This window comes from Anas acuta, chromosome 15 (assembly GCF_963932015.1).
Source record: "Anas acuta chromosome 15, bAnaAcu1.1, whole genome shotgun sequence".
NCBI lineage: Eukaryota > Metazoa > Chordata > Aves > Anseriformes > Anatidae > Anas > Anas acuta.
Window position 1 is genome coordinate 7,051,716 of NC_088993.1, and position 26,480 is coordinate 7,078,195.

The 26,480-nt window shown below is 43.4% G+C and overlaps 1 protein-coding gene across 5 annotated transcripts in view; it reads left to right on the forward strand.

The window, feature by feature from the left end:
* The window catches only part of CREBBP (CREB binding protein), a 92,834-nt gene that overhangs the window by 21,143 nt on the left and 45,211 nt on the right, over positions 1 to 26,480 (forward strand). For all 5 annotated transcript variants that reach the window (XM_068699716.1, XM_068699717.1, XM_068699715.1 and 2 more), the window contains 3 exons: positions 13,668 to 13,844; positions 22,440 to 22,689; positions 23,232 to 23,345. In XM_068699716.1, coding sequence (XP_068555817.1) covers positions 13,668 to 13,844; positions 22,440 to 22,689; positions 23,232 to 23,345 — 541 coding nt within the window. The remainder of the gene's footprint in view (positions 1 to 13,667; positions 13,845 to 22,439; positions 22,690 to 23,231; positions 23,346 to 26,480) is intronic.

A 26,480-nucleotide genomic window follows, 5' to 3' on the forward strand; every position in this document is an offset into this window, starting at 1 on the left:
GTGTTCGGGCTGACTGCTGCTGCAAGTCAAAAGAATTTGCGAAAGAGAGCAGTCAGCCTGCGCAGGGGAAAACCACAGCTTCGTTTCCTCTCCTTCTGCTTCCAGCTTGGGGAGCTTAAAAAAAAAAAAAAAACAGCGTTGGTAAACCTGCTCTGGCTTATCGTCCAGCTGAGAGAAGTGCAGTACGGTATCTTTGCAGAGTAGAGACGTGCCATTATCTCCTAGTGCAGTAACGCAGCCATTAAAGATTTTATCACCAGCTCTCACTTATACTGGTTAGGGCCTTGTAATCCTTCAATTCTTGTCCTTGGAGTAGGGTTTATTTCTTAGGAGTTGACATGAAAGAAGGTTTTATAAGTCAAATCAAGAGATCCACCAGTTTTTATGGAAGCCACAGGTTAAAAGCTGTGTTGTTTCAAAAAGGTTATTAAAATGTTAAATTAAAATTTTATTTATAAAATAAACCTCCACGTCCTTCTTATTATTGATTCCTTTCTCATTTTTAGACTGTTTTTCACATAGCTTCCTGCTGCTGTTCATCATTTGTTTTTTCTATTATACAGGTGAAAATATCTCTCCCTAAGAGAGGAGAACCTGCCTGTTTAAATGTTGGTGTTAAATGTGGAAGTTTCAAACCACCTGGTTATTTCATTCAGACGGGAATGTCTTTTTTGTAGTATTCCTACTAGGGCCCAGTCATACCCATAGATCCTACTGGGCAGGAGCGTTTCCAATGACAAGACCTTTTAAGAGCTCCAAAAAACCTTTTCTGTAGTTAATGACGCACTTCATCGTCGTGCTTGACAGGGAGCTGTGATGACCTTGTGCATCATGTCGTTGGAAGTCCATACAGAAAGGTGTCAGAACAGCCGCATTATGGTCTGAAAACGAAATGCTGGGGGTCTGTTTCCTTAGAAAAAAGGCAGTGCAAGGAACTTTGAAAATTCTGCATGGTGTGGTGTGCTCCGAGAAGCTGACCAGGAGCAAGAAACGGAGGTGGTGCTCCTTGCTGCTTCCCCTGAGAGAACACCCAAAGTGCAGACAGGACGGCTTCCACTGCTGGACAAAAAAATGACATTTCTCTTGAGGGTTTGATGTTAGCATTTTGAAATCTTTTCACTTAGCTAGAGGGGTTGGATTCAGTACAAGCGGCTACACAGTGCATGCCCAAGTCTACTTCGTAGTGGGCAGGCTACTTTTCGTTGTTTTTTAAGTTAAATGTAAACTAGAAAAGGTGTTTGAATGCACACATTCTCCCATTTCTCAATTAAAATCCTCAGCTCTTTACCGACACGATTGCTGGTTACTGTGCAGGGCCGAGTCTAAATAATGGCAGAATATAATAGCATTTTCCTTCCTCCTTGTGAACGCTAATGTTCTGAGGAAATACCTGTTGTTTTGTGTTCGGAAGCGTAATTTCATTTGCGTGTGGCATTGGTGGAGGGTTTGCCTGCTGTAGCTTTGTCCATGGGCCATGCTCGTTCCTCCTCCCCACCCTTCCCCTTCTTGCCTCTGCAGCAGAGAATAATTACTGGAGAAATTGCTGTGACCGGGGAGGGAAGCGGTGTGCTAAGCCTGTTGTTTGCCTTGTAAGTGCTCCCATGCAATCCCAGTGATGGGTTGGACTTCAAGACCAGCACTAGTGTGTAGGATTGAGATTTAGATGGACGAGGACGTCTACTGGTGTGTTCTCGTGGTTGTTTTTTGGCCTCCTGACACTACAGGGACTGTGTGTGGGTTGCATCTGGAAAGGTGGTCTATAGATGCTCGGGCCCCGAAGTGCCAGGCTCAACACCTATTTTTTGTTTCTTTGTTATGCGTATGGACCTGCTTTAGCTTAGCAAAATTAGAAGCATGCTGTGCCATAAAAGGGACTCGTGAGGGTCTTTGTTTTAGCATGTATCATGATGAAAATGAGGCGTGTTAAATATAAGAGGTCCTTGCCAAAAAGATCCATGAAGAAGGCTTTTAGAGGAGAGTGTAAATAGGTTACTCGGCCTCCTCCAAGACACGCTGCTGGCTTGGGGCAGGCAGAAAGTTTTTGTTCTTTGAGAGCGGCTGCAGCATAGCATTACCTGTCCCTATCAGCTCCTTTTCTAAATGGGTTTTACGAGCAAACAAACTGGAACAAACGCCCTTTGATACTCTGGGCAATTTGGCTAAATGAAATAACCCTCTTTAAGACGGGAGGATCTTTGTCCCCTGGAAGCGGAGAGGTCAGACCTCAATGAGCCTGACACATGGGATTTCACTCCCGAACTGGGTGTGTAAGCTGCTGGGTCGGGCAGGATCTTGTCCTCGGCGTGTTGCTGCGCTGCTCCAGCTGGAAAATGCCACCACGGGTGACACCAGGGAGCCGTGCGTGTGCAGGACGGGTTGGTTCTCACTGTTTGGCTTACACACCTGTCCTAAAGGTGGCCATCCCCCTTTTTAAAACCTTTTGAGAAGCCTCGGTAGCTTCACAGAAGTTCTCAGGGAAGAGTATTTCTACAGAAAAGCTGGAGATTTCAGGGTGGCTCTTCATGCCAGTGTGGTGTTTCAAAATAAATGCATTTGGATCTTAAAACTATCACTTAAAAATTATTTCAACAGTATAAAATATTTATAGTTAGGTTTCTCTCGAGTTACTGTTAATGTCACGCTATGATATTTGTGCTAAGTGGTTGTTTTGAGTAAACTATATTGACTTTTTTATGTGTTTATGGTAACTTATAGCATAAACTAGTTTCTTGCCCGTTTTAATTTCCTTTTTCCTCTGGTTGTGGATTGAAATACAATAATTATCTATTAGTTGTAGAAACACAATTTTTCCCTTAGTGTAACCACTCCTCCATTAGGGTTCGTGTTTGCCAAGAAGAGTACGTGCTGTAAGGAAAGGAAACTGAAACTGCTGGAAGGAAGGGAAGCTGAATGCCCCTCTCCACGGTGTTTTGGAGGCACCTTTCTCGTTGCTGTTGCTCTCCAGAGCTGCTGCTGCCTCTTCCTCATATAATACGGGGAATATAATATAATATGGGGAAGAATAATGGAGTATCCTGTCGCACAAGATGCCCGATAACACATCTTCAGACAGCTTCTTGGTGATAAATGTGAAAAAAATCCATCTTAAATATTGCTACTGCCTCCACAGGGAGCGGAGGGGACGTTTGGGTTGAGCTGTGGCACAGCCTTCTGCTTCCATGTCACTGTGGATGTGCTGCAGGAATCCTGGGCTCTCTTCTGTTGGTAACTCAGACAGATTTTGGCCTGCGAATATTCTCTCAGGTGTTTCTGTGGGTGTAGCTTAGTTGAATTTCAGTCCTTCAAAATCCTGTTCTAAGTGTTGAGTAACTTTCTCTGAGAGAGAAAGAAAAAAAAAGACTTGATGCAGCAAACCTTTGAAACCTCTTCAGCTACTGCTTTCGATGTGGGTCTGGTTAACTTTCTGTTCCTTATGTAGTAAGAAAACTTCAGAAGAAAGCCACTTTTTTCTGCTTGGTAATCATAAAAGCTCTTGAGGCAATTAGAATACATCGATCACTCGTGGCTATATATATATTAAAGGTTTGATTCTTTTTTTTATTATTATTTGCAAAGGTTACTCTGTCTGCAAAGCAAGATGTGCAGCAGTGATGCTCAGTAACACAAAAGCTTTGATTCTTCCAGTGGTAGATTCCATTTTATCAGCAATCAGGCTTGAGCTGACCTTTCCTAAAAGTAGTTTGGAGATGTTTTCCTTATGCAGGCATGCAGTGCAAGCATGTGATTTTTTTTTTTTTTCCTGAGACAGGATAATTTCTAGTTAAATGCATTAAGAATTTTTTACTGCATAACAGGCATTTGTAAAGAGCATTTTCCACAAAATTCTGACCTTTGCATTTCAGTAACAATGCAGAAATATTTGTACATACTTTTAAGAGATTTTTGTTGCCTTGGAGTATGTAAATTAGTCTTTGACCTCCTAAAAAAACCTTGGAAGAGGTTTTCAAATGTTATTACAAGTGGTAATAAAACACCTGGCTTCGTCTTAATGGGATTTTTAAGATTTTATTTCTAGCTTCACTAAACCTTTCATCCTGTAATAAAGGGTGAAGTAAATTACAATTATTCCTGGGTCTGAGTATTTTTCTTTGAGTTATTTTGCTACTGAAGAGCAAGATGCTCTAGAACCTTCATAGACCTATTTCAATAGGGTTTTTTTTGTAACAGCAGCTAGCATAAAGACCAGGAGAGTGGAGACTTTCAGTGCAAGGTAGGCTTCCTCTGCACACTGCTAACCAGAAACCAGATCCTGATTTAATTCCCAAAATAGATTCCTGAAAAGTTGTGCACACACACCTTTTTTTTCCTTTTTTTTTTTTTTTTTTCCATTTTAGGCAGTCCTGTTGTTAACTGACTGTAAAAGTGAATATTTCCAAAGTGGTATTTTTGTCAAGCTGCCAGATGGGTTTAGGTGAGGAGCTCTCACCTAAATTTAGATAATAGGATGGCCACTGTTCTTGCACTTAAATTGAATTATTTTCTCTTTTTTTTTTTTTTTTTGGTAGTGCCATTGGCCCTCTGCCATAAAATGATTAATCTTTTCCTTGCTTCTCCATCTGTCCCTCTGGCATTTACATTCCAAGCACCATGGTGACTTTTCTTTTGGAACACATTACTATAGGATGAAACAGCAATTAGCAGAGGCTTACGTCTTTTTTTTGTCAGTAAACAGATACAAGATGATGCCAACGTAGTAAAGAAAGCCTGTCTTTCCCACTTTGCAACTGAACACAAATTCCCAACGGACCTATCTCTTACACTTCTCCGAGAGCCTTAATCAGCGAGGTGGACCTTGCTTCGTGTTAGAGATTTGTGCTTCATGCCAGAGGGCGATAAGAGTCCAAAGTGCGAAGTCCTCGGCGCGTGGACGGCTCGGTGCATGCCCTGGGTGTGCAGGCAGAGCAGCCGAGGAGGGATTGGCGCTGGGAGGCTGCTGCCTGCTCCCTGGAGCCCTGGGACGTGCACGGGCTGAATGCACCCAGGAGCTGGTTGTGGGGCCAGAAGGCAGAAACCCACTGTTCTGTCCTCCCTCGCTGGTGCTTCCCGGCCGTGTCAGAGGCAGCTGGTGTCCATCAGTCAGGTTTCCTGATGTTCCTCCATTACAGCAGATCTGCTCCTGCATTCCCAGTGCTTTGTGTAACTCTAATCGATGATTTGTGAGCGTCTGAGACACCTGAGTGCTCCATTTCCTTACCTTGAGAGGATAAGGAAGATCACAAGAAAGCTTACTTATTAAAAAGCTTACCCCAACTTATCTGAGTGATTTAAACAAAGCAAGGTGACACCGTCTTTGGTAGCAAAAACACATCCATGGGTGGGAAGGGAGAAGGGGGGACAAAATGCTGAGCTTTGTAACCAACTTGAGTGTTGAAAGCTGAGATTTGGAGTGGATTTAATAATTCGATGACAAAGGGTTTGAAGGCTCAGCCCAGTAACAGAGTTAAATGTCTGCTTTCGTGAGGCCCACAGGAGAGACTGAAGGGTGTGTGGGTCTGCGTGGCTTGGTGGCAGCAAGAGCAGAAGTTCTGGATCGTCCCTGTCCCCTGCTGACTGATGGCAGCAGTAGCTTGGTGGCATGAGCAGGAGACTGTTTCTCCATATGACATGATTCTGTGCATGCCAAACCCAAAGGACAAGTCCTGGATCTGTGGGACATAATGGGAAGTGCAGAATTTCCATTCCGTGCCAGTTGTTTCTCTTTTTTTTTTTTTTAAAAAAAAAAAAAAAGGAAAAGAAAAAATAATGTCCCTTACATACTGATGAGGTAACGGGATGTTGCATGAAGCACATGAGGTACTGAGTAGTAATGGCTCTAGAAGGGTTGGATTCTTTTCTTCAGGATGTTCATGCGTAGTGCACAGGTGCTCAGTCAGCCTAAGGCTCTCGATAGTGGTATAACCTTAAAGTTGCAGTTCAAACATTCAGAAAGCTGAATCATAGTTCACAGATAACTATTTCCACCTTTCCAAAGCTATCTGTTCAGCATCCGGCCTGTTACTTATCAGCGGGTTCCTGCAGTGATAAGCAGGAGAAAGCAAGGGGAACATCCTCGCAGATTGGGAGATGCAGAAGAGAGCAGCGGTGAGTGGCGGAGGTCTCAGTGCAGATCTTGCTGCTGAGCAGCCAAGCTCTTGTGTGTGCAGCCCTTCAACATTGCTGGTAGTTGGTGGCAATCTGTCCCTTTATCAACCCAGATCACACCTGGGGTGCCGCTGGTCTCTCCTCTTTCCTTGATTGTAGCGTGCAGGTTCTGTTCTCAGAGCTGGTAATTCAAATGATTAATCTGGGGCTTAGAGTTAACATCGATTTTAGCTTTTCTATCGTAGACTACATCCGGAATAATATAAGGATGGCGTTAGCTCACTAAAACGCTGTCTTTGTCTTCCTGTGTGGTGAGATGAGGAGGAAGAGGCTTAGAGGCTCTCCCCACTGCCGAGCAGTGTCCCTACACTGCCACGCTTTGTGGTCCTCTGCCCCACGGGTCTCATGAACGCCTCCCGTCCTGCTTCCAGCTCCCTGCCGCGTCCTCAGATAATCTTTCCGATGTGCTGACAGGACAAAACCGGCAATAATGGGGGCTCATTCAGAGCCCGGGAGGCGCTGCCTGTCTGCGGCCGAGCACAATGGGAAATGGCAGAGTCCTTTGTGCCTCTGCTTCACGGCGATGTTCATTGGAGAGTCATCATTTACCTGTCCGTCTGTCTGCTCTGCAGTGTTACGAACTTAATTATCTGCGAGGCCTTCACAAAAACGGGCCAAATTGGCTGGTGGATTCTAAAGCGGTCAGAGAAGAATTGATCTGGGGAAGGGAGAAGTGACCCTGCAGTCCCCGTCAGGCTGAGGACCCCCAGTCGCTGCTGCCCTGTCCTGAGCAGAGCCATCGGCTGGAGCCCTGAATAACAGGGCTCTGTAGGGGCTGGCTGTGGGTTTTGGCTTCTGGTCCACACCTCTGGGCTTTGGTGCTCTTCTCTGAGGCTGGTCAGTGGGCTTGGCAGCGTGGTCCATCTATTGCATCATTTTTGCTTCCCGAGATAAGCTGTTCTCGCCTTTTTGTGTTGTCTCTAGCCAAGAGAGCTTCTCGTTCACTATCAGTAGGTTCCATTTTATAAAGGGCAAAGCACATAAAAACGAGTGACCCAAGGTCAACCTCACAGGCCATGCGGCTTTTGTGAATTAATTCCTGTTTAGAAGTAGGAGTACACTCGATTTAGAGAAAAGGTAAATAAAAACTTACAAATTTCAGTGGCATTTGGGCACTTGCATTTTTTTTCTTGTTTTTGGTTTAAGCTGTAAAACTTCAGATCTTAACCTATTAAGAAGATTTTGCTAGATAGCAGATCTTTGTGTTGTCACCTTTCTATTCCCAAAAGTGGTACTTTAGGATCATTTCAGTGCTTGCCATAATGAGCTAAACAAATGAATAAGTTTAAATAATAAGCTAAGTAAATTAGGCTATTAGACTGCAATTAGACTATTAGTCCTTTGAATAGTTCGAGGCCTTTCTGAATCCTGTCGTGTTCACGTATCAGTCGTGAAGAACTAATGCAGCATGAATTGTCATCATTACAGTAACATTCACATCAAGCCAGAAGCATGAAGATGTCACTTTTTGCTCACCCAGTCATCTTTTCTGACCTCCTGTTGGCATGCTAAGAGCTCAGATTTGTTGTTCAGTCACTTTGCAGATTCACAGTTTCAAAGACAGTCCAGCCGAGCTTGTCTAGCTGACATCCTTTCTTTCTAGGACTGTTTTCGAGATATAAATCGTGTAGATACAGAATTGAATACTAACGATAACTTTTATTTTTAGTTTACAGGATTGAATCATAACCAAATTGTTTCAGCCAAGTGTATTTTCCCCTGAACCCCTGTTGCTTTGATTCTCCTATCAACCTTCCAATATTTTTTTCTAATGTCAGGCTGGTCCTAATTTATTTGGTTCTGTTTGTTTGTTTTTAAATATTTTTCCATTTTTGTGCAGAAGAGTCAGTCATTCAAAACTTACTGAAAATCAACGTTTAACTTGGAGGCTTTTTGAACTGATCTGGTAGGACCAACTAATTCAAAAAAAAAAAAAAAAAAAAGGAAAAGAAAAAGGCAAGGCAGAGCTTTCATTTTTTTGTAACTTTACACAGGCAGTGGTGTTACAGGATAGAAAAGCAGGAGCGTTGTCAGAGGTAGGTGCTGCTCCTTGGGGTGTTTTTGTGCCTGCAAATGAGGACAGCTTTCTCTCTTGCAAGAAAACTAATAGCAGCTTCAGTCTGTCCTGCCAGACCTTTTATTAAGTCTGGAAACCCTGGTGTGAAAGATGGGTTAAGGGTGACGGAGGAGAGCGTAGTTTCCCAAAAGAAAAATGGTAGCAAGGAGCAGAAATATACTTATATATATATATACATACACACACACATCTGTGATTTATGACAGCATTATTGGAGGGGAAGTTTAAAAAGTGGATTTTGAATAGTGAGCAGTGAATGATTTTTGCAGCATGTTGTGTTGCTTGCATGTCTTGGGAGCCTCGGAGGAATAAGTGGTAATGAAGTAACTGCCTGAAAGAGAACTGGCTGGAGTGGCAGAGGTGAAGGGATAGTTAATAAAAACTTCGAGTAGGAGGAAAGGACAGGGTTTATTAATGGCCCAGACACTTAGTGTACAAAGGGAGTAGCTCCTTGATGCAGGTTGGAGGAAGAAATGCTGTGGTGTGTCAGCAGTAGTACAGAAGGGAGGAAGAAAGTAGGCTTTAAAAGAAGGAGATACGGTGTGGTATTAAGATGCAGCCTGGTCCTGACTTACCTTTGAATTAGATGCCTGAACACACATCTCTGTCGCATCGCCTCTGAGTTACACCACTGAATGAAGTACATAGATTTGGTCGCAGACTCGAGGTATAATATCTATGAAACTACAGGAACTGGAGGAAATTGAATTGCTGTTCTGCTCTGAAAATAACTGGAAAGCAAAACAAAGGGAAGTACCTCCTACAGCTGCTGCCCAAAGCATTGCAGCGTGAGATGTCTCATCTTGTCCAAGCCAGCTAAATGCAGGGTTTTTAATTTTTTCAGCTTGGAAGTTTGTAAGTTTGTTGGCTTGTGAGACGAGAGCGAAATGCTCTTTCCTTCCTATCCATTTCAGCAATAGATTCCAGTGTCTTAGAGAGTTGCCATAGTGATGAAAAAAGGGGAAGGAGAATCTGCGTGTCTTTCTGGGATAGCAGAATTACCAAATCAAATGCATCTTCTGCCTTAAAGGCGAGTAGCATTCGACCTGTTTCTGAGAAGAACTGGCTTAGAGCAGAAATAACTTACGACGACCTTCGTTGTGCTCGCTGCTCCTTCAGGCTCTTCTAACCCTGACTCGTGGGTTGTGCTGGTCTGTTCTGAATCTGCCCCAGTGCAGTTGCAGGAACGGCGAGCGGGAGGAGCTGGTGGAGCTGGCCACAACGCCCTGCTTGCTCTGCTTTGTCATGAGCCGCTGCAGTCCTGTCCACGGAGAACCGAGCGAGAAGCGCGAGCCTAAAGAACGCAGGAAGAGGAGCAGAAAACAGGAGCTGCTGGAGGTTGGGCTGGGATCTCCGGGGGAAGGGGCGCGGGGACACAAAAAGGAAGGTTTGCTGAGCGTCCGCATGCCCCCTCATTTCACACAGGAAAGAACCTGGGGGCCTGAGGGGGAGCTGCAGTGCCGGGGCGTTCTGACTCTCATTTGCTTTGGAGCCGCTGGTTTCAGTTTGCAGAATGAATAAGTGCTGTAAAACCTTCACCATGCCCAGGCATACGATTGTGCTTACCAGTTGTCTTGGAGATTTCAACCAGTGCCGGTTCAGAAACTTCTTACAGAAGGTCACCAGATCCAAACGTTCTTACAATTAACTGGGAAACGCCAGCTGATGCCTTATGTGCTCGGGCACGTTTTCGGCAGGGCACACAGAGGATGTGATCCTGCCTTTTCCTCTTGCCTCCTCTTGTTGCTGTCCTGACCCACGCTGCACTGCCGGAGCTCTGCGTACCGATGCTGGTGGGCACCAAACCTCCTCAGCCTTCCTAGCCAGAGCTGACAACTTGTAAATAGGTGTGGGTTCGTTAGAGCACCTGTTGTGCTGGTTCTGCACTGCTAGTCTCGGGAATCCCTAGTGCTGCTGATAAGCGTAACTGCTCTGAGGCTAAACAGATCTAAAACAAAAATTACCGCTGCTGAGACTACAAGCATCTGTGAGTGTTAGTAAACCTGTGTGTGCTCCCTCTTGATCTTTGTCTCCATCTTTACTTCGTGGGTTGCCACATAAGAGAGACAAGGCTGTCTACTTACTGAGATATATTTTTTTTCTAGTTGTTTGAAGCTCTTTTTTTAAAGTCTTTGGCATTTTGGTTCAGTGGCAGTAATTCACAAAAACGAAGCTAAGTTTAAAGGACATGTAATATTTTAGAATGTTATCAAAGTATGTGTTTGTGGTGTTTGTTTTTTTTAAGTTGTGGGCTGGTGTAACTGTAGCCATGGGTTCCCTTCCTTGTGGCAGAGAGTGGGTGTGAAGAAATGCAAGTTCTCAGGTGGAAGCTAGTCAGCTTCTAGCTCGAGTTCAGGGAACAGCAAAGCATTTCTTACAATTTGGATCGGATGTCTGTCACTTAATGATCACCTGGAAAGGGAATTATTATCCTCAGCATGTGAAGCACTCAGTTTGGATGACTTGAAAGGTTGCTCTGTTGCTGTTGTGCTGGGTTCTGAAATGTTTCATAACAAGGCCCACTGAAAAGCAAATATTAAATAACGAAGAGGCAAGGATGCGGTGGTGCCAGGGGGTGCCTGGTCAGATTGCTGTTTCTTGGAGCTTTTGGCATAGTCTGAGTGGTTTAGGGTTGTGGCAAGCTTAAAATGAATTTTACATGTTTTGTTACGTCCTTTGAGACTGAAATAGTTGCAAAATATTTCATTTTAAAAAGTTTCTAAAACCCCTTTATAAAATGATTAATCTCCTGCTAATGAAATCAGGTGAATAATACCTTTTCCTTTCTTTCGGAGCAAGAACTGAAATGTGGTGTGAAACCTGCTTAACATTCCCTTTCCCTTGAAAAGCAAACAAGCAAACACAACCAGAGCGAGCTCTTCCCTCTCTGCAGGTTCAGGTGTTTGGATCCCGACAGAAGGTGCGGGGCCCAGCAGGGCAGGGGGGCGGTGGGAGCGGGCTTCCCCCTGCGGGGGGCTCACCGCTGCGTGGGCTGTAGGGCTTGTAGGAAGCTCTAGCAGAGCAGTGCTTGCCAGCAACGCATTGATCAGCACAAAGCAAACAAAGCTGCAAGCACACTCACAGAAGAATGGAAGGGCCAAGAGCTGCAGAGAAATGAGGTTTGTGTTTGGGGATGCAGCAAGGAGCAGCCAGCCCAGCCCGCTCTGGTTCCTGCTCCTGGCCTCGTAGGGGTTTGAGGTTGTCAGCTACTTGCTCGGTCACACGTTGAGTTTCAGAAACTTTCTTCACCCTTCAAAAAGAATTTGGTAGACAGTGTGCAGGAATAGCCCTGGATATTGCGTGATCCTTTCTCATACATTAAAATAGTGGACTAGGAGGAGTGGGTAAGTTTATTAAATACTTTGCTGTTCTTCAGAGAAAGCCTGCCTAAGTCCATGTTGTGAATAAATAAATAAGTCTAAGCGTCTTTGAACATACAGTGGTGTGTTTCCAGCACGGATTGCTTGAGGTTGTGTGGATCTGAAGTTCGGGTTATACTTCAGGACGTTTTGACTTGCGTCTAGTTTGCGACTACTGAAAGGAAAAAACGTTTATATAGAAAATGGGAAATACTGCATGGGCTTTTTTTATGTACTGACGGCAGAATGTTGGCATTTTTTTGGAAACACTGCTTTAGGAATGCTCTCTGTGCAGCATTTTATTCCTGGCTGTACCTCATTTTTTCATGTTTGTGTATGTCATGCTTTGTAGTATTTTCAGTGTAAGAGGTGAGCTAGATATTGCGAAGTTTTTGCTATATGGAAATGCACCACCCAGGGTCTTCAACGTTTCAGATGGAAGCTGATCCAGTGTTTCAGTTCTCAGGATGTTGTATCTCTTTGGCAGTAGGATCATTTTGGTAAAAACAGCTCCTCAAAAAGAAAAAATCCCCTTAAAGGTTTTTTAAGGTTGCCCGGGGAAGCAGGCCTGGCAGCTGGCTGGTGTCTGAGGGCTCTCCTGGGAAGCCAGCAGGGTGCTTTCCTTAGGAACTCCTCCAGAACAAATGCAGGAGTCCAGAAAGTCGAAATTCTTGAAGTCTGTGTGGTTTAACAGTACCTGATACCACTCCTCTAAGCTTTTGATCCTGTTAAGCCATTGGGGTTTTTTGGTCGTGTAGGCTCAGCTCTGCTCTGGAGCGCAGCAAATAAATGATAACCTGTTACACTGCAAAGTAACAGCTCTTTTAAAAGGAGTAGGTGTAGGATCAGATCCTTCTGAGAGGATAAAACATTTTGTGTGGTTGAAGCAGGCCTGGATGTGGTGGCGGTGGCTGCTGCTGAAGGGAGCCGGGTGCCGCCAGGGCAAAGTGCACGGCCGAGCCTGGCACTGTGTGCTGGACTCTGCCCTGGTGTGGCAGACAGCTCCTAACCCGCAACTTCAGCAGGGGAAAAGCTGCCACGTGCCCAGGAACGGGTCATCCCCCCCCCCCCCCCCCCCCCCAAAATTCCTGCTGGGAACAACGGCAGCGAAACCAGCGGGGCGGTGGGCGGCTGGGGTGTTATGCAAGGGAGGGCTGCAGAGGTCAAAGGGAGGGGAAAATAGGATTTAATATTTCACACAAAAGCTCGCTCCGTGCTTCAATTTATATTCTGACGGGTGATAAAGTCATCGAGAGTTCCTCCCAGTGTGGGGGAAAAGAGCACAAACGTGATTATCCACTCCACTTCTCTGTGTTGCCTTCGTTTGAGGGTTGGGGTTTCATAGCCTTAGCCATCCTCTTTGACAGAAGGAAATTCCCATTAATGTGTCTTTTTGGGGCCTTTTGTCCAGTGTAATACTAACTGGCTCAACTAATAGAGATTTCCTCACTTCTCCTGTGAGGCTGTTGTTCAGGCAGAATGGCTCTTTGGGATGGACACTGTTCTCCCTAATTCATTGGGGATTGTATTTCTGCTTTCTGTTCTTAAGGAGTTTGGGGGTGTAATTTGTCAAGGCTGTTGGCTTTAGATGGATGTCATTTTGTTCAGACGTTTTTCCTTAAGTACCAAAACAAGCAGATAAGCATTTGCTCTCTTGTTTCCCTTTCCTTCCCATCTGGTCTATGTACGAAGTCATACTTCGTGCACAGAATGCGCAGAGTGCATTTGAGGCTTGTGTGGTTTTCAAAAGTTTTTACAGAATGGAAAAAGTAATGTTTTTCTTGATGCAGATTAGGAAGGATAATCTCACTTTCTACTTTACATTTGCACAGTGATGTTAAATTGCAAGACTTCGGATACACATGGGAGCTGCGTAAAGCCTAATATTAGCATTTTTTATGATTTGATTGAAGTTGTGAAACTGAGAATCTAATATGGAACAACTTAAAACTAGAATTTGGGCTCTGTGAATGCGAAGACGGATATTTGATGTGTTTTTTTCTTTTTCTTTTTTTTTTTGATGTCCCTTTAGACTCTAAAAAGTTACAATTTCATTCATTCTTTTCCAGATGGGAATGACAGGTAACACTAGTCCCTTTGGGCAACCTTTCAGTCAAACTGGAGGGCAGCAGATGGGAGCTACAGGAGTGAATCCTCAGTTACCAACCAAGCCAGGCATGGCGAACAGTTTGTCTGCCTTCCCTACTGACATCAAGAGTACTCCGGTCACCAGTGTGCCCAATATGGTGAGTGGTATCTTACTGTTTCCTTGGGTGGCTGTGTATTGATCGTGCATTCTGAATTCTGGGGCTGAATGGCCTCTGCAGCATTACTGGACTTCTGCAGGGTTATTTAAATGTCAGAGATGCCCCAGAGTTCTTCACTACTGCTCTGTGGAGCATGTGGGAAGTTTGTGTTCGTTTTTATACAGTAACTTCCAAAGCAAGCAATACGTTTTGTTACAAGATTGCATTACATCCTTTCATTTTGTCTGGGACATTTAGTTCCAAACCAGATGAAGATGTTTTCTTTGCAAGTGCTGCTTGGAAGTTTAAATGCCTAAATCAATTAGAAGTTGTGTTGGATACACCATAAACTTCCATGAAAGCTAAATAGTGCCTTTCATATCCTTTGAATCTAATATAGTAAGCACACCACATGCTTTTCAGTTGATATTGTGCATGACTTGCAGCTCGCAAGTTTATGAAGATATTCTTATTAGGATATCTTGCCCAAGTTTGTAGTATTCTGTTTACTAGAGTTTTCTTTATAAAGCGAAATGAAATATTCCCATTTGTCTCAGTATGTCTGTGTATTAATCAAACCGCTTGTGTCGTTTCTATGGGAACTCCAGCTTGTTGCATTTTATATTCTTATACATGATAGCAGTTACTATAGAAACTTGTAAAACCTTCCATAAGATGCAAATTGCTTATTTTTTAATTTAACTTGAAAACCAGCTAGTTTTTAGCACAAGCTATGCTTGTTCTTCTATCGGTGAGTGTGCTACCTGCCTATAGCTAATAAGGCTATTTTGGAGAAGGAATGGGATGTGATAAACTTCCTCTTCTTTCCTGATTTTTAGAGGAGCACTTCCTAATTTTCCTTTACTGTTGCATTGTGAAATCTTTGCCTAACATCATCTGTAATTTACTGCTAGCAATTACGGAAAGGAGCTGGCAACTAGAATGGAGACCATGTTCAGAATACCACTCGCGCTCATGCAGAATGTTTGTAGAAGACAAATTGCTGCACGACTCTTCTAATTTTGTTTCTAAAATATTTTAAGTTTGGTTCAGGTGTAAAGCAAATGAACTATCTCACGATTCTGCAGAGAAGCTGAAAATCTGCCCACAGTACTGTATTTATCGTAGTGATTGGATGATGCTGAAGCCTGATTTTATTCTCATTAAATGTCTGGTTTTGGGAAGTGTAACTCAGAATGTACTCGCTTATTAGTACAGGATGTAGTGGCAAATAAGTGAAATAAAAAAGGCAGTAGCCATGGGAAGGAAAAAAAAAGAAGAAACCATGTTTCCTCTCTCCCTCCTTGTCCAAAAGGCAAAATCCAGGAAACTTGTCTGGTATTATTGATTGCAGTTTCTTTAAAGTGCCAAAAATGAGAGTTGTCTGTTGGGAGGACAATCAAAACCATCTTTTTGTGTCTCAGGTGCCAAAACCTTCATATATCCCGTATATCTTTTTCTCCCTCCAGCCAGTAATAACTGTTTGGGCTGACAGACATGCGGGCTGTAGAGCTAAAAAGTCTCGGCCCTGCCATCAAGCCACAGCGTTACAGATCTTGTGGTGGTCAGTTTGTTCCTCATGGGGGTAAAACTTTCATCTTTAGAAAACAAAGTTTCCATCTAAACATTTTTATTGTAAAGCCAAGAATTTAAAAGGAAATGTCAGACTTGTTAAATTTCAACCTTTACTTGGCCAGGTAAGGCAGTGTAATTATTGTAGTAGTGCACACACGGCCATGTGCTATTTCATCCACGGGGACGCTGCTTTATTCAGCGTGCAACGTGAGCGATGCCCTCTGAAAGGGCGCGTAGTCAAGACTCACTTCTGTTTTTGCTGCTCAGAGCGTAGCTGTGGGCCTTGTTTGCTGTTTGCAGTAATACATTTCACACAGCAAGTGTTTTCTGTGGCAGTCGTCACTGAAGCATGCATGTACTCGGCTGAGTTAACTTTCACAGCACCTCTGCGAAGATGGTTTCCCCTTTTTAACCAGGAGGCTGAGGCACGGGGTGAGGCTGGACGAACCTGCTGACTCCGGACTGGAGGCTCCCTGCCTTGCTGAAACGTTCTTCATTTAATGAGTACAGGCATTCGTAAGGATAAAGGGGTGCTTGTGGCTTGTGGAAGCAATGTCTCCGTCTCACATTGGGCACCTAAAATAGGACCCGAGTGGCGCTTGTGAGAAGCTGTTTGTGGCGGAGGCAGCTCCCTAGTGCAGAGGTGAAGAGTTTAACTATTGCACTGGGACTGCAATAGGATCAGTTCGGCCTGCAGCTACCACAACAGGAGAAGGACCAGCTGCTGCGTAAAAGGACCACCAGCTTTTTTTGTGGGATGATTGGAACCGCATTATCTCGCTAACCAGCCCTCTGTGGGGTCCTTATCTTAAACAGCCCCCAGGATGCGTCTGTGTGAGACACAAACCCGTGTGAGTTAGAAGATGGGTTATATATGGCCTGCCTGCGGCAGGAAATCAGATTCCAGCAGACAAATCAATCAAATGCTTTGATTGATTGCCACTAAGTGTATGTAAATAAGAGAAGAGGGAAGAACAAGTGGTGAGGCCGATGTCCTAAAACCTCTTGGTCCTATAAAGAGAGGTATTTTTGAAACACTCCTTTTCAGTCTGTTGCCTTTCTCCTTAAGCTTGTGTGTACATTGCAAAAGTCAAAATGGAAGATGAGGATGTGTTAACCCACGTTGGTCTGAGCATCATTACGGTGTTTGTGTGGCACCCACATCCCAGACCTGAACCAGCCTTCAGATGCTGGCGGCTGGGACAAACCTCTGTTGCAGGAGGGGATTTTCTTGCCCATATTCAGGCTACAGCTCCGCTAAGAACAGCTCCATCTCCCCACCCCTCCGGCCCCCCAAGTGCTGTGGTTCTCAGAAGCATCAGCTCAGAGCATCTTTATTCCAAGCCTGACCTTACGCGAGGCCCCGAGAAGCACATTTGGTTTAATCTCTTTAATTAGGAAAGAAGTAGCAGGCCTTATGGTATTAAAAGGTCAGCTTTAAGGTATTAATGTTCAGTGCCAGCAGAATGGATTGTTTTTTTTTTGCTTGTTTTTTAATTGTGGATCCAAACACTGAATCTGGGGATCCTGGAGCTGTGTCAGTTTTTCTTACATGCTGATTGCCTGGGCTTTCTGTATTTAAAAAAAAAAACATACAGTGCGACTTCATAAGGGAACAAAACAATTCATTTTTTAGAATGGCTCCTGATGCAAAGGTTGAAAAACTCTCACTTGTGACCTGTAGCTTCGTGGCAAGTTCTAACTTTTGGAATGTCTCAGAGCAGGCAGTTGTAATTCTGGCTTTGTATGGCTGCTGGAGAACACAGTCTGTCTTCTTACAGCATGGGCAGCCTGGCCATACCGGGCTGCAGTGAGATCACCCAGACGTTTTGGATGGTAGAAACGAGCCACGCTCTGTGCCTTGGCACTCAGCACAGCGGGGCTGGGAGATGTCAGCCTCCTGCTTTCGGGGTGCAGTGGCTCCGGGATGTGCAGGCAGTGGGAGGAGCCCCATCAGCCTCTCCTAACAAATTTGCCGAAGCCTTGCAGTGTCTGCGGTGCAGTGCATTCAGGTGGTGGTGAGAGGTGGTTTCTTCATGGACATCACAGGGAAATCCGGTATTTATTTCGAGATGGGTTAGGAGTGCAGCGTGTGAAGTTCGTCTGGTTGTGCCTGACAGACGCCACCTTGGTTTCACAATTACCCTTCTGACCAGCAGATGGAGTTGAGAGAATATTACTTTTTAAAAGGTAACAAAATCAGCTCTCTTTGGCTCTCTCCTTAAAATTGGAGCAGCTCATTTTCCGTTGTATTTTTTTTTCAAATCTCTGCATGCCTTGAGTTTCGAGGTGTGTTCCTCCTCGTTTCTCTCTTTTTGTGTCCTTTGGATTTCTTTATTAATAAATTTGATCAGAATAGGAAACAAGGGTCTTTAGGTAAGACATGGGTGTGAGGGTGTAGTAGGGGTGCCTCGCTGTGGGCCTCCTAAAGAGAGGAGGAAAGTTTTCAACTCTGAAGCCAGATATTATAATTAGCATGAGTAGAGCTATAGCTACTTAAAATAGACAACTCTTATTGACAACTCTTATTCTAGAGACTAGAAATGAAAGGTTTTCGGAAAACTCTCCTCTTGTAAAGGCACAGGTCCTAATGACCAGGAGACAAATCTGACAGGTAGTGCCTGGTGCCAGAGAAACCGTGTTACTGTGCCGGGAGCAGAGCCCCGTCTGTGTTCGGTCTTGGGACAGGAGGAGTTCATCCTGGGAACACGTGCTGCTTTGAATGGCTGAACCTCATCGTTTTTGCGCTGTCTGTAGGTATGGTGCCAGGCTGATGAAGGCAGCTGAAGAGGAAGATCTGCTCTTTCCCCAGCACCCTGGCTCGTCTTCCTCTCTCCTTCCCCCTTGTGTGTGCTGGGAATATCCAGCACCACTTCTGCTCCCTGCCACCAGCTGAGGTGACAGACCCCACAGCTAGCACTGCCCGGGTAGCTTTCCTCCACTTACAAAATTCTCGTTTGTCTATTATCCACGGACTTGCTATTTGGGGTTTTTAATATTGATCATTCCTCAGGCTGTTCTATCAGCCAGTAAATCCTATATAAACCTCTCCTAATGCTTTGTTCATTTCAATACCTGTCTGCAAGAGCAGGACTCTGCAGATCGCTGTATCCAGTTTTGTTCCTTTTTTGTTGCTTTCAAGCATTTCTTTGTGTGTTTCTTGCCATTTGCTGGTCCTTCAAATCAAAAAGCTTATAAATACAAGGAGATAAAACTCCAAAAGTGAATCCTTAAGGAAGACACCGATCCAGCATTGATTCCCAGCACAGTCAACTGCATAATATGGAGCCGTTTGCTGGCTTTAGAAGCGAACTCTCTTCCTCTCTTAACTCAGATGTAAGAAGTGTAAACTGGCTGTGTTGCTTTCAAAATTAAGCTCTGGTGGTCACTGACGAATGCCTGGGTTCATGCAATGACTGCACTGAGAAACGTGCTGGTCTTTGATACCATCAGAAAGCTGCTCCAGCTTTGTGACAGAAGAGCTTTCTGTGTTGTTGGGAGCTGGTTCGGTGCTCATCAGAGCCTTCCTGCAATTGCTTCTTGCAGGAACGGCTCCTTCCAGTCATCGTGTAGACGTGCAGGGTGGGTGACTGGAGTTGGTCACACTGCAAATGTTTAATTCAGATAGGTGTGCTTTGCCTTGTGTGCTCCTGCGTGAGCCAGAGGTGCGATGCCACCTTGCTCTCTGCAGATACTGCCTGGGAGAGCTGGTGAAGAGCTTGTAAAGTCATAGCTGAGAGACTGGATGTGCCCACAGCATAAATGCACATGTGGATGACGTGTACCAAAGCCTGTGTTGCTAATAGTAAATAACTTCCCTTTCTTAGTCCTAGATGTCAGCAGACTGAGATATAGAATCGTTAAGGTTGGAAAAGACCTTCAAGATCATTTGGTCCAGCCACCACCTGGTGCAGCCTGCCTTCTGGTTAGGGCAATGAAAGGTCTGCAAAGCAAACGTCTGTATCTGAACAGTAATCCCTCGTGGCAGTTGCTACTGAATCATCTCACTCAGGTCCCATCTTGACTAGAAACCTGTCTTAAAGAATTAACAGACATTTTTTAATGCAGGATTTAGCCTAATACAGTGATTCCAGAAAGTAGTTTCCTTTTAACATCAGGAAGAAGGGAAAAAATCTGGAATTAGTAGTAGTTGTGGAAGAGGAAGTGTACTTTAAAGATGTAAGCTATATGGAAGTATGACAGACACTGACTATGAGGCTGTGTACCTGTTGAGAGGTTAACAGTACTACTGTAATTGGTGCCTTTTTGTCTAAGGAAATGTCATCTCTGTGAAGCTGCAAGGGAACTTTGCGTCCTTCCAGGTCCATGAATGCAGGATGCCTGTGCACCTGCACTACCCATGAATTTCTGCTCCTTACAGCAGGGGCAGGACAAAGCTATCTTGCTGAATGAACGTATAGTTTCCATAAGTTTAAATGGTATTAATCATTGCTTCACACAATAGAAGGGTTTTGCTATTCTATTTCTAGAAATCTGGTTAATGAAGCTTTCATCTGTCAGAGGTTGTGGCAAACTTTCAGTCACTGATGTGTTTAATTTGTAGTGGAGCCCAGCAAGAGAAACAAAACGGTCTTTATTCCTCAGATATCTGACTATGGAAGCACTTACTGTAACTGTGGGAGCAGAAGCACCTGAATTTCCAGCTTCATCAAGAAAGTTGTTAGTCATTCACATGAGACGATGCTGGTTTTGCAGTGGAAGGATTTCTGTGTATGACAGGAGCTGGGCAGCCCGGGGGTGACCTCAGTGCACTGACACATCCCCCCTTTCACACTGCTCCTGCAGAGCACCGCTCTTAGAAGACGAGGGAAGAGACCAGCTTTCTCAAGCAGCCGAGTCTGGAAAGTGAGGTGGTGGAAAGATCATTGAGTTTGCAGATTTGGATTTAACAGGGTTGAAATAGCAAACACCATAAACCTCAAGAGCCTTGGCAATATGCTGAGTTCTTCCTTTGGTTATGTCTACCTACAGACGTTCTCTTCTTGATCAAGGCTGCTTGTTCTTCTATGTTCAAGAAACCCCTTTGGGTCAGGGCACTGTATCTGTGCTGATAAAGCTGCAGTCAGGTCTGCTAACTGGTAGAGTAGTAACAAAAGTAGAGTTTTGGCTAAGGCAGCAATTTTTTGACTGGGATGAAAACGTCACAACCAGCAAGATTTTCTTTGGCATGGTCTCCCTATTTTTCTGCAGATTGGCTGAACTAATTGTTTCCTATTCATGACCTACGAATTGTTTCAGCAAAACCTGTCTGCTGTCACGGATTTGTTCGCAGCAGAAATGGAAGACTTAAAAATTACAGCTGCATGCCCTGGGAGCATAACTGGATGCTTTTCCATAGCCCACTTTTCTTTTAATGCTTGTCATCTTGCAAGCTCTTAGGCAAACAGACGCAGCAATTCCTTTTTGTTTCAGACTTAACTACAGTCCTCATCAGTGGCAGTCCCCGTCTCCATCGAGCACCGGGCGTGGTGTTTTGTATGCAACTTGTGTGCATTGCTCTGCAGAAGAAATGCCAGCTCTCTAAAGCCTCGTGTGCCATGGCAAAGCTGAGGGCAAAGCTTGCTGCTGGAGTAATGAGAACATGTGTCAGGGAACCTTGCTTTGACCTAAGAAAATGAGTTTTGTTGCTGTTATGTGCTCTGTTTTGCTGGTTTTGGTATTTTCGGGGGGGTCCTAGTGGAAAAATTTCTCAAAGGTCAAAAGTAGAGTGGGCTACTGATGGTGTATTCTGTCACTTAAGGTTGATTTTTCTTAAAATGCAGTAAGCAGGCTTTGGTCAGGAGTTCTCTAGATGGCCCTGAAGTATTTCCCGTTACCTCCCCGGTATAAGCCTCTTCTTACTTTCTATTTATGTGTTTTAAATGCCTGATTTTCTTAGGTAGCTTGGAAATCAGTGAGCTTTTCCCAGGTAATCTGAATTCACAATGAACAATCAGTGATTCTTGGGACGGTTTCATCTTGTCCATGAGATTAATTCAGGCTGGGAATCATAAGGATTTAAGCACTTTTGCAGTGCCATATCTGCTGCTTCTAGTGAAGTCGTTTTGTGCTGTGGATACGTTCAGCGTAGTGGAATAGTTTTTGATTGGGATAAGAATATCTTGAAAATAGGGTTTCTGCATTGGTTGTCCTTCAAAAGTCTAAGAAGATATGGGGGGGGAGGAGGTTGTTTGCTTTTTTTAAAGGCCTCTAAATCTGTACTGAAGAAGTTGTGTGTTAAGGAAGTTCTTTAGTGTTTCCAGTCCATTATGAGCCGTGTTTTAGACTGAAGATCTCTGTGGGCTCTGTGAGGCAGGACTCGGGCATTGCTGTGGATGTGTGTCCCTGAAGAATGGATTCTGGACAGAAAAGAGCAGATCCTAAGAGCTGACACAACCTAACATCACCCTCTCGTAAACTCTAGTACACAAAGTGCAACCTAAACTTAGGTGACCCTTTCTGGAAGAAAACTGTATACATCTTACCTTGGATTTTTTTCCTCTATGAAGGGAATTTCAGCAGTCATATATGAAAAGAAATGCTAACGTAGGCTTGGAAAATCAGTTCTTCCTCTTACTGTACTATATAGGGACAGTCGTGTAAGTGTGACAGTCCTCTCCCTTTGACCTATACTTTCTCTTGTGGGCAAGAAGCTAGGATTGAAACATGTAATACCTACGATACTAAAATATACTAAGCAGATCTGAATAATCTTATCTCCAAGTGTTGTAGGAGCTCATACCTGTTGCGGTTATGATCTGCATAATAAACAGAAGATTCTGGTTGGCTTTTTGATTAAAATGCTGGTTGTAAATGTCTTAATAAAGGAATCCCTTAATATGATGTTCTGAGATTAGAATACAAAATGTTTGAGAATGCTGCGGAGAGCGGTATAATTATCCTTGTAGCCTGTAATACGGGAATGCTTGGTGAATTGTCTTGTGATGACAGAATTACTGGACAAGATTAAGATCAAAATTCAGATTTGCAGACATGATACTAAACTAACCTTCTTCTTAGTCCCAGATGCAAACCCAAGTACAGCAAGTGGGGATTGTACCAACGCAGGCGATGGCAACTGGACCAACAGCAGATCCGGAGAAGCGCAAACTGATCCAGCAGCAATTGGTTTTGCTGCTTCATGCTCACAAATGTCAGAGACGTGAGCAAGCAAACGGGGAGGTGCGAGCCTGTGCTCTCCCACACTGTCGAACCATGAAGAATGTCCTCAACCACATGACACACTGTCAAGCTGGGAAGGCCTGTCAAGGTGAGAGCATGTCGCTGCAGCTACTCTTGCAAATGAGCTGCATGCCACTTCTTGGGTGTTTGTCAGCAGTGTTTCCCTTTTGTCCAAAGGACCACTGTACTCAGCAGAAATGAGTGGAATAGCTAGCTCTTTAATTAAACAGCAGCTCCATTTTCACTACCTTTACCCTGGTTCCCATTTCTGATCTCTTTGCATTTTTCTACGTAGAAAACAGAATGCAGTATTTCCATGTTAGGAATAGGCTACAACAGTAGCCTCGAGAGACTTTTATCTCCTTTGTATAAAGAGGATCTAATATCCACCTTGCGTTTGCCTGTATCTCAGTCATGTAGAATTTCTTAAATTTTAGTACTATTTTCTGTACTTACTGTGGCATTATTGGTGAGTCCCAAAAATGTTTAATTGCAGTTAGTTGTGTTTAATTACATATAAATCATTGCTTGTAGCGGAGAGAATAGAATGGCTCTAAAAAATGTAAAGAGTTTATTTAAAACAAGTTAGCTAAGAATTGACCTCAGTCTTGTTGCTTTTCCTTGTTGCAGTTGCTCATTGTGCTTCTTCGAGACAAATCATTTCCCACTGGAAGAATTGTACTCGGCACGACTGTCCTGTGTGCCTTCCTTTGAAAAACGCCAGTGACAAGAGAAACCAACAGCGTAAGTAGCTGCTTTGCTGCTGTCACAATGGAATTATACTGTTAAAATGAAGCTAATCATGTGTACAGTGTAAGAATAAACCTTGACAAGCTCAAAAAAAATTAACAGCTGTTTGCTAACTGTATATAAAGATGAATGGACTAGTGAGTTCTTGCTTTGATGTAGGTAGAGTTTTGGGGCAAATTTGTTTCTTTTTTTTCACGCTGCTAAACTAAAATCAACATGCTAATAATGAAGAAAAAAATATCTGTAGAAGTGTATTTTTGTGCAGAAGAAGAATGGGTCTGAGCATCTTAATCATTAAGTGTATTTAATGCTGGTGCTGACTAGCTGAAGATCTACAAACCATAATATTTTTGTCCATGCCTGTTTTTTCATACTGCCTTAGCTGTTGCTGATGTTTGGGGGCAGTCAATTTCTAGTGTATTTCTTCCCTCTTGTTCTAAAACAGAAAACACTGAGCTTAGGTTGGTAGGTTCCTTTGAAATGATGCCAAGATAGAACATTTGACAGCATAGATGCAGCAGTTTTAGAAGTCTAAGTAATGTTGTGCCTAAGTATATTTAAAGAAGGGTTAAGAAGCGGAAAATAGCTGAAGGGCTTGTGCAGCTTCTACATTTGGGTAGTATTGGAAGCGTTCTGCTAATTTCCATTTAGGCTGAGGCTGCAGTGAGGAAAGCTAATAAACCTTGCAGGGTAGTGAAGAGCCCTTAGGTTAGGTGAGTAAGGCAGAGAGGAGAATAACTGATAAGACTGTCCAAATTAACTAGCGAGGATGCTATCGTTATAATTTCAGGAGGGTTTTTTCCCTCCAAAAATAAAAATAAAAAATAAAGAGCTACTTGAAGGTAGGGATCTTATTTTCATTTAACCAAATGTCTCCTTCATAACCAAAATATTTTTTGTGTGGTAAAACTAATTTGTTGCAAGTGATTAGTCATGTTTGGCCTTTGAAAAATGTTTTGATAGCTTTGCTTTCTAATACGACATGGTCTGTTTGTGCATAACATCCATAAGACACAGTTGTTATCAAAGCACAATAGATTTTTTTTTAATACAAGCTGTAGTAGAAAACTAGCTTGTGCAGTATTTGTTTTTACATCATTCATATGGCTTAGCAAAAGAGAAGGCACTTTAACCAAAAAGAAAGTCCTTAAAAGGTAACTTTATTGAGATCAAATACGATGCCTCGTTTTGACTGCAACAGAATTATAATGGGTAAATGTAGAGTTTGGTGTTCTTGTTGCAAGCAGAGGAAAATAAATATGAAATCTTGCTCTCTATGCAAGTAACTGATAATCCAACAAGAATAACCATGAAAATGTACTGCTTAGCGTGCAAGTCTTATTATTCTGAATGTCTGAGTCATGCATGTGACACCCCCTGGTTTGTTTGAATGTTAAGGATGAATGCTAGGAGTACTTGTTTAGATGTATTATAAGGTAGACCACTTTTTAGGCTTTCAAAGAAGTTTGTTAAATAAGTTATATTAATAGATGTGTTTGAAAACACTGCTTGATCAGGTGAAAATTAACCTAAGCTTGGTTAAAGACCTGAAGAAATTTGTCCTCTTAGTAGATGCTGTAATTCTAACTTCTAACTGAGAGGGAATGGGGGATTCTAGATATGGCAGAATAGGTTGAGAACATTTGGAAAGGGAAAAGAGAAATGAAGTGTAGTGACACTTGCTACTTTTCAGGCTGTCATTCTTGCAGAGTGAATTATCACGTGGTCATTAAAGTCTTCTGAGTCCTCAAATCTTCTTTCCTGTGCTGTTGCCTATTTTACCATTGGCACTTTGATTCCTGTTGTATCTGTGCCAGGCTTTCAAGCAGCTCCTGTAAAGTGTGCCGATCTTTTAGAAAGTTCTGCAGTTCAGCACTTCTGGAATGCTGGAATATGGTGGCTTGCTTCCACCTGTTCCCTGCAGAGTGGTTCCTGTGCTTCTGTTCCTGCTCCTCTGGGGATTCCCACTGGAAACAAGGGCTGCTTGCGGTGTGCAGGGTCATAGAACGGAGCTTGTTCTTTAGAGGCATCTTACTCCACATTTTGGTGTTCAGTTTCTTCGGTGCCGTTATTGGTAGTGAGGTGACTTGCTAATAGGGACAAGGGCGGAACTGTTTTTGTGTTCCTCGTGGCTCTTCATGTATATACCATGTAGAGCTCTGATTGGGGTAGGATATAGAGAGAAACTGCCCCCCATCCCCCAGCTACATATACTAAAACATGAAGCTTTTCTTTTGAACAGGCTATCTGCTCCTGTGTTCTGAAGTAATGACTTGAAAATTGGTACTAATGTCTTGGGTTCGGAGGCTTGTTTTTGTTAGGAAGTACTTAGTTCCCTGCTGAGCCTACCACAAATTAAGGTATAAACTCTTGTAAGGCTTGGCTGTTGATGTGTCTGCTAGCATTATAGTTCTATTGTAAGTTATTTTTCTGTAGATTTGCCTCATCATGAACCCTGTTCAGGTGGGCAAGACTGGAAGGTGGAGCTGTGAACGTGGAGCCACTCTCCTTTGTGTTCTTCCCTGTAAGAGTTGTTGAAGAAGAAAAAAATATATAAATAGAGTAAAGTCAGAAAAAAGCTTGCTTGAGAGAGTAAATCTGAGACAACCAATTTTCATCTGAAAATGTCACTTCTAAGAACACTGCGCCAGAAATTCCAGGATGTGTAGACTGAGGGATGAAGGGTGGGAATTGGATAAGGGAGGAGGAAACAAGGCTGAGGGAGTAGGTTGTTGAGCATGGACAGAAAAAGAAAGATCTGGACCCAAAACATTTGGGAACTCGACAGTTGTAGAGAAGGAAGGAGGGCGTTGATGCACAGGGAAGTGCCTGACCAGAAAGAGTAGGCAGCAACTTGTTTGCTGGAGCCCATTTTCTTTGAAAACTGGAAATTAAATCTAGTTTGGTCAGGTCTTACTGTCAGTGACTGCCTGTGAATTCTGCAAACAAAATGTCCTTTTTTTTCCCCTGCTCCTCTAGTGCTGGAAATCATACAGAATGGTGACGTACCAGCTATCAGTTATTCCACTGAGCCATATGATAAATAGTTAGACCACAGATTAAAAAGTTCCATTCATTGACTAATATGATGCTATACTGTGAAGACTTTTAGTTTAATGCTTACTAAAA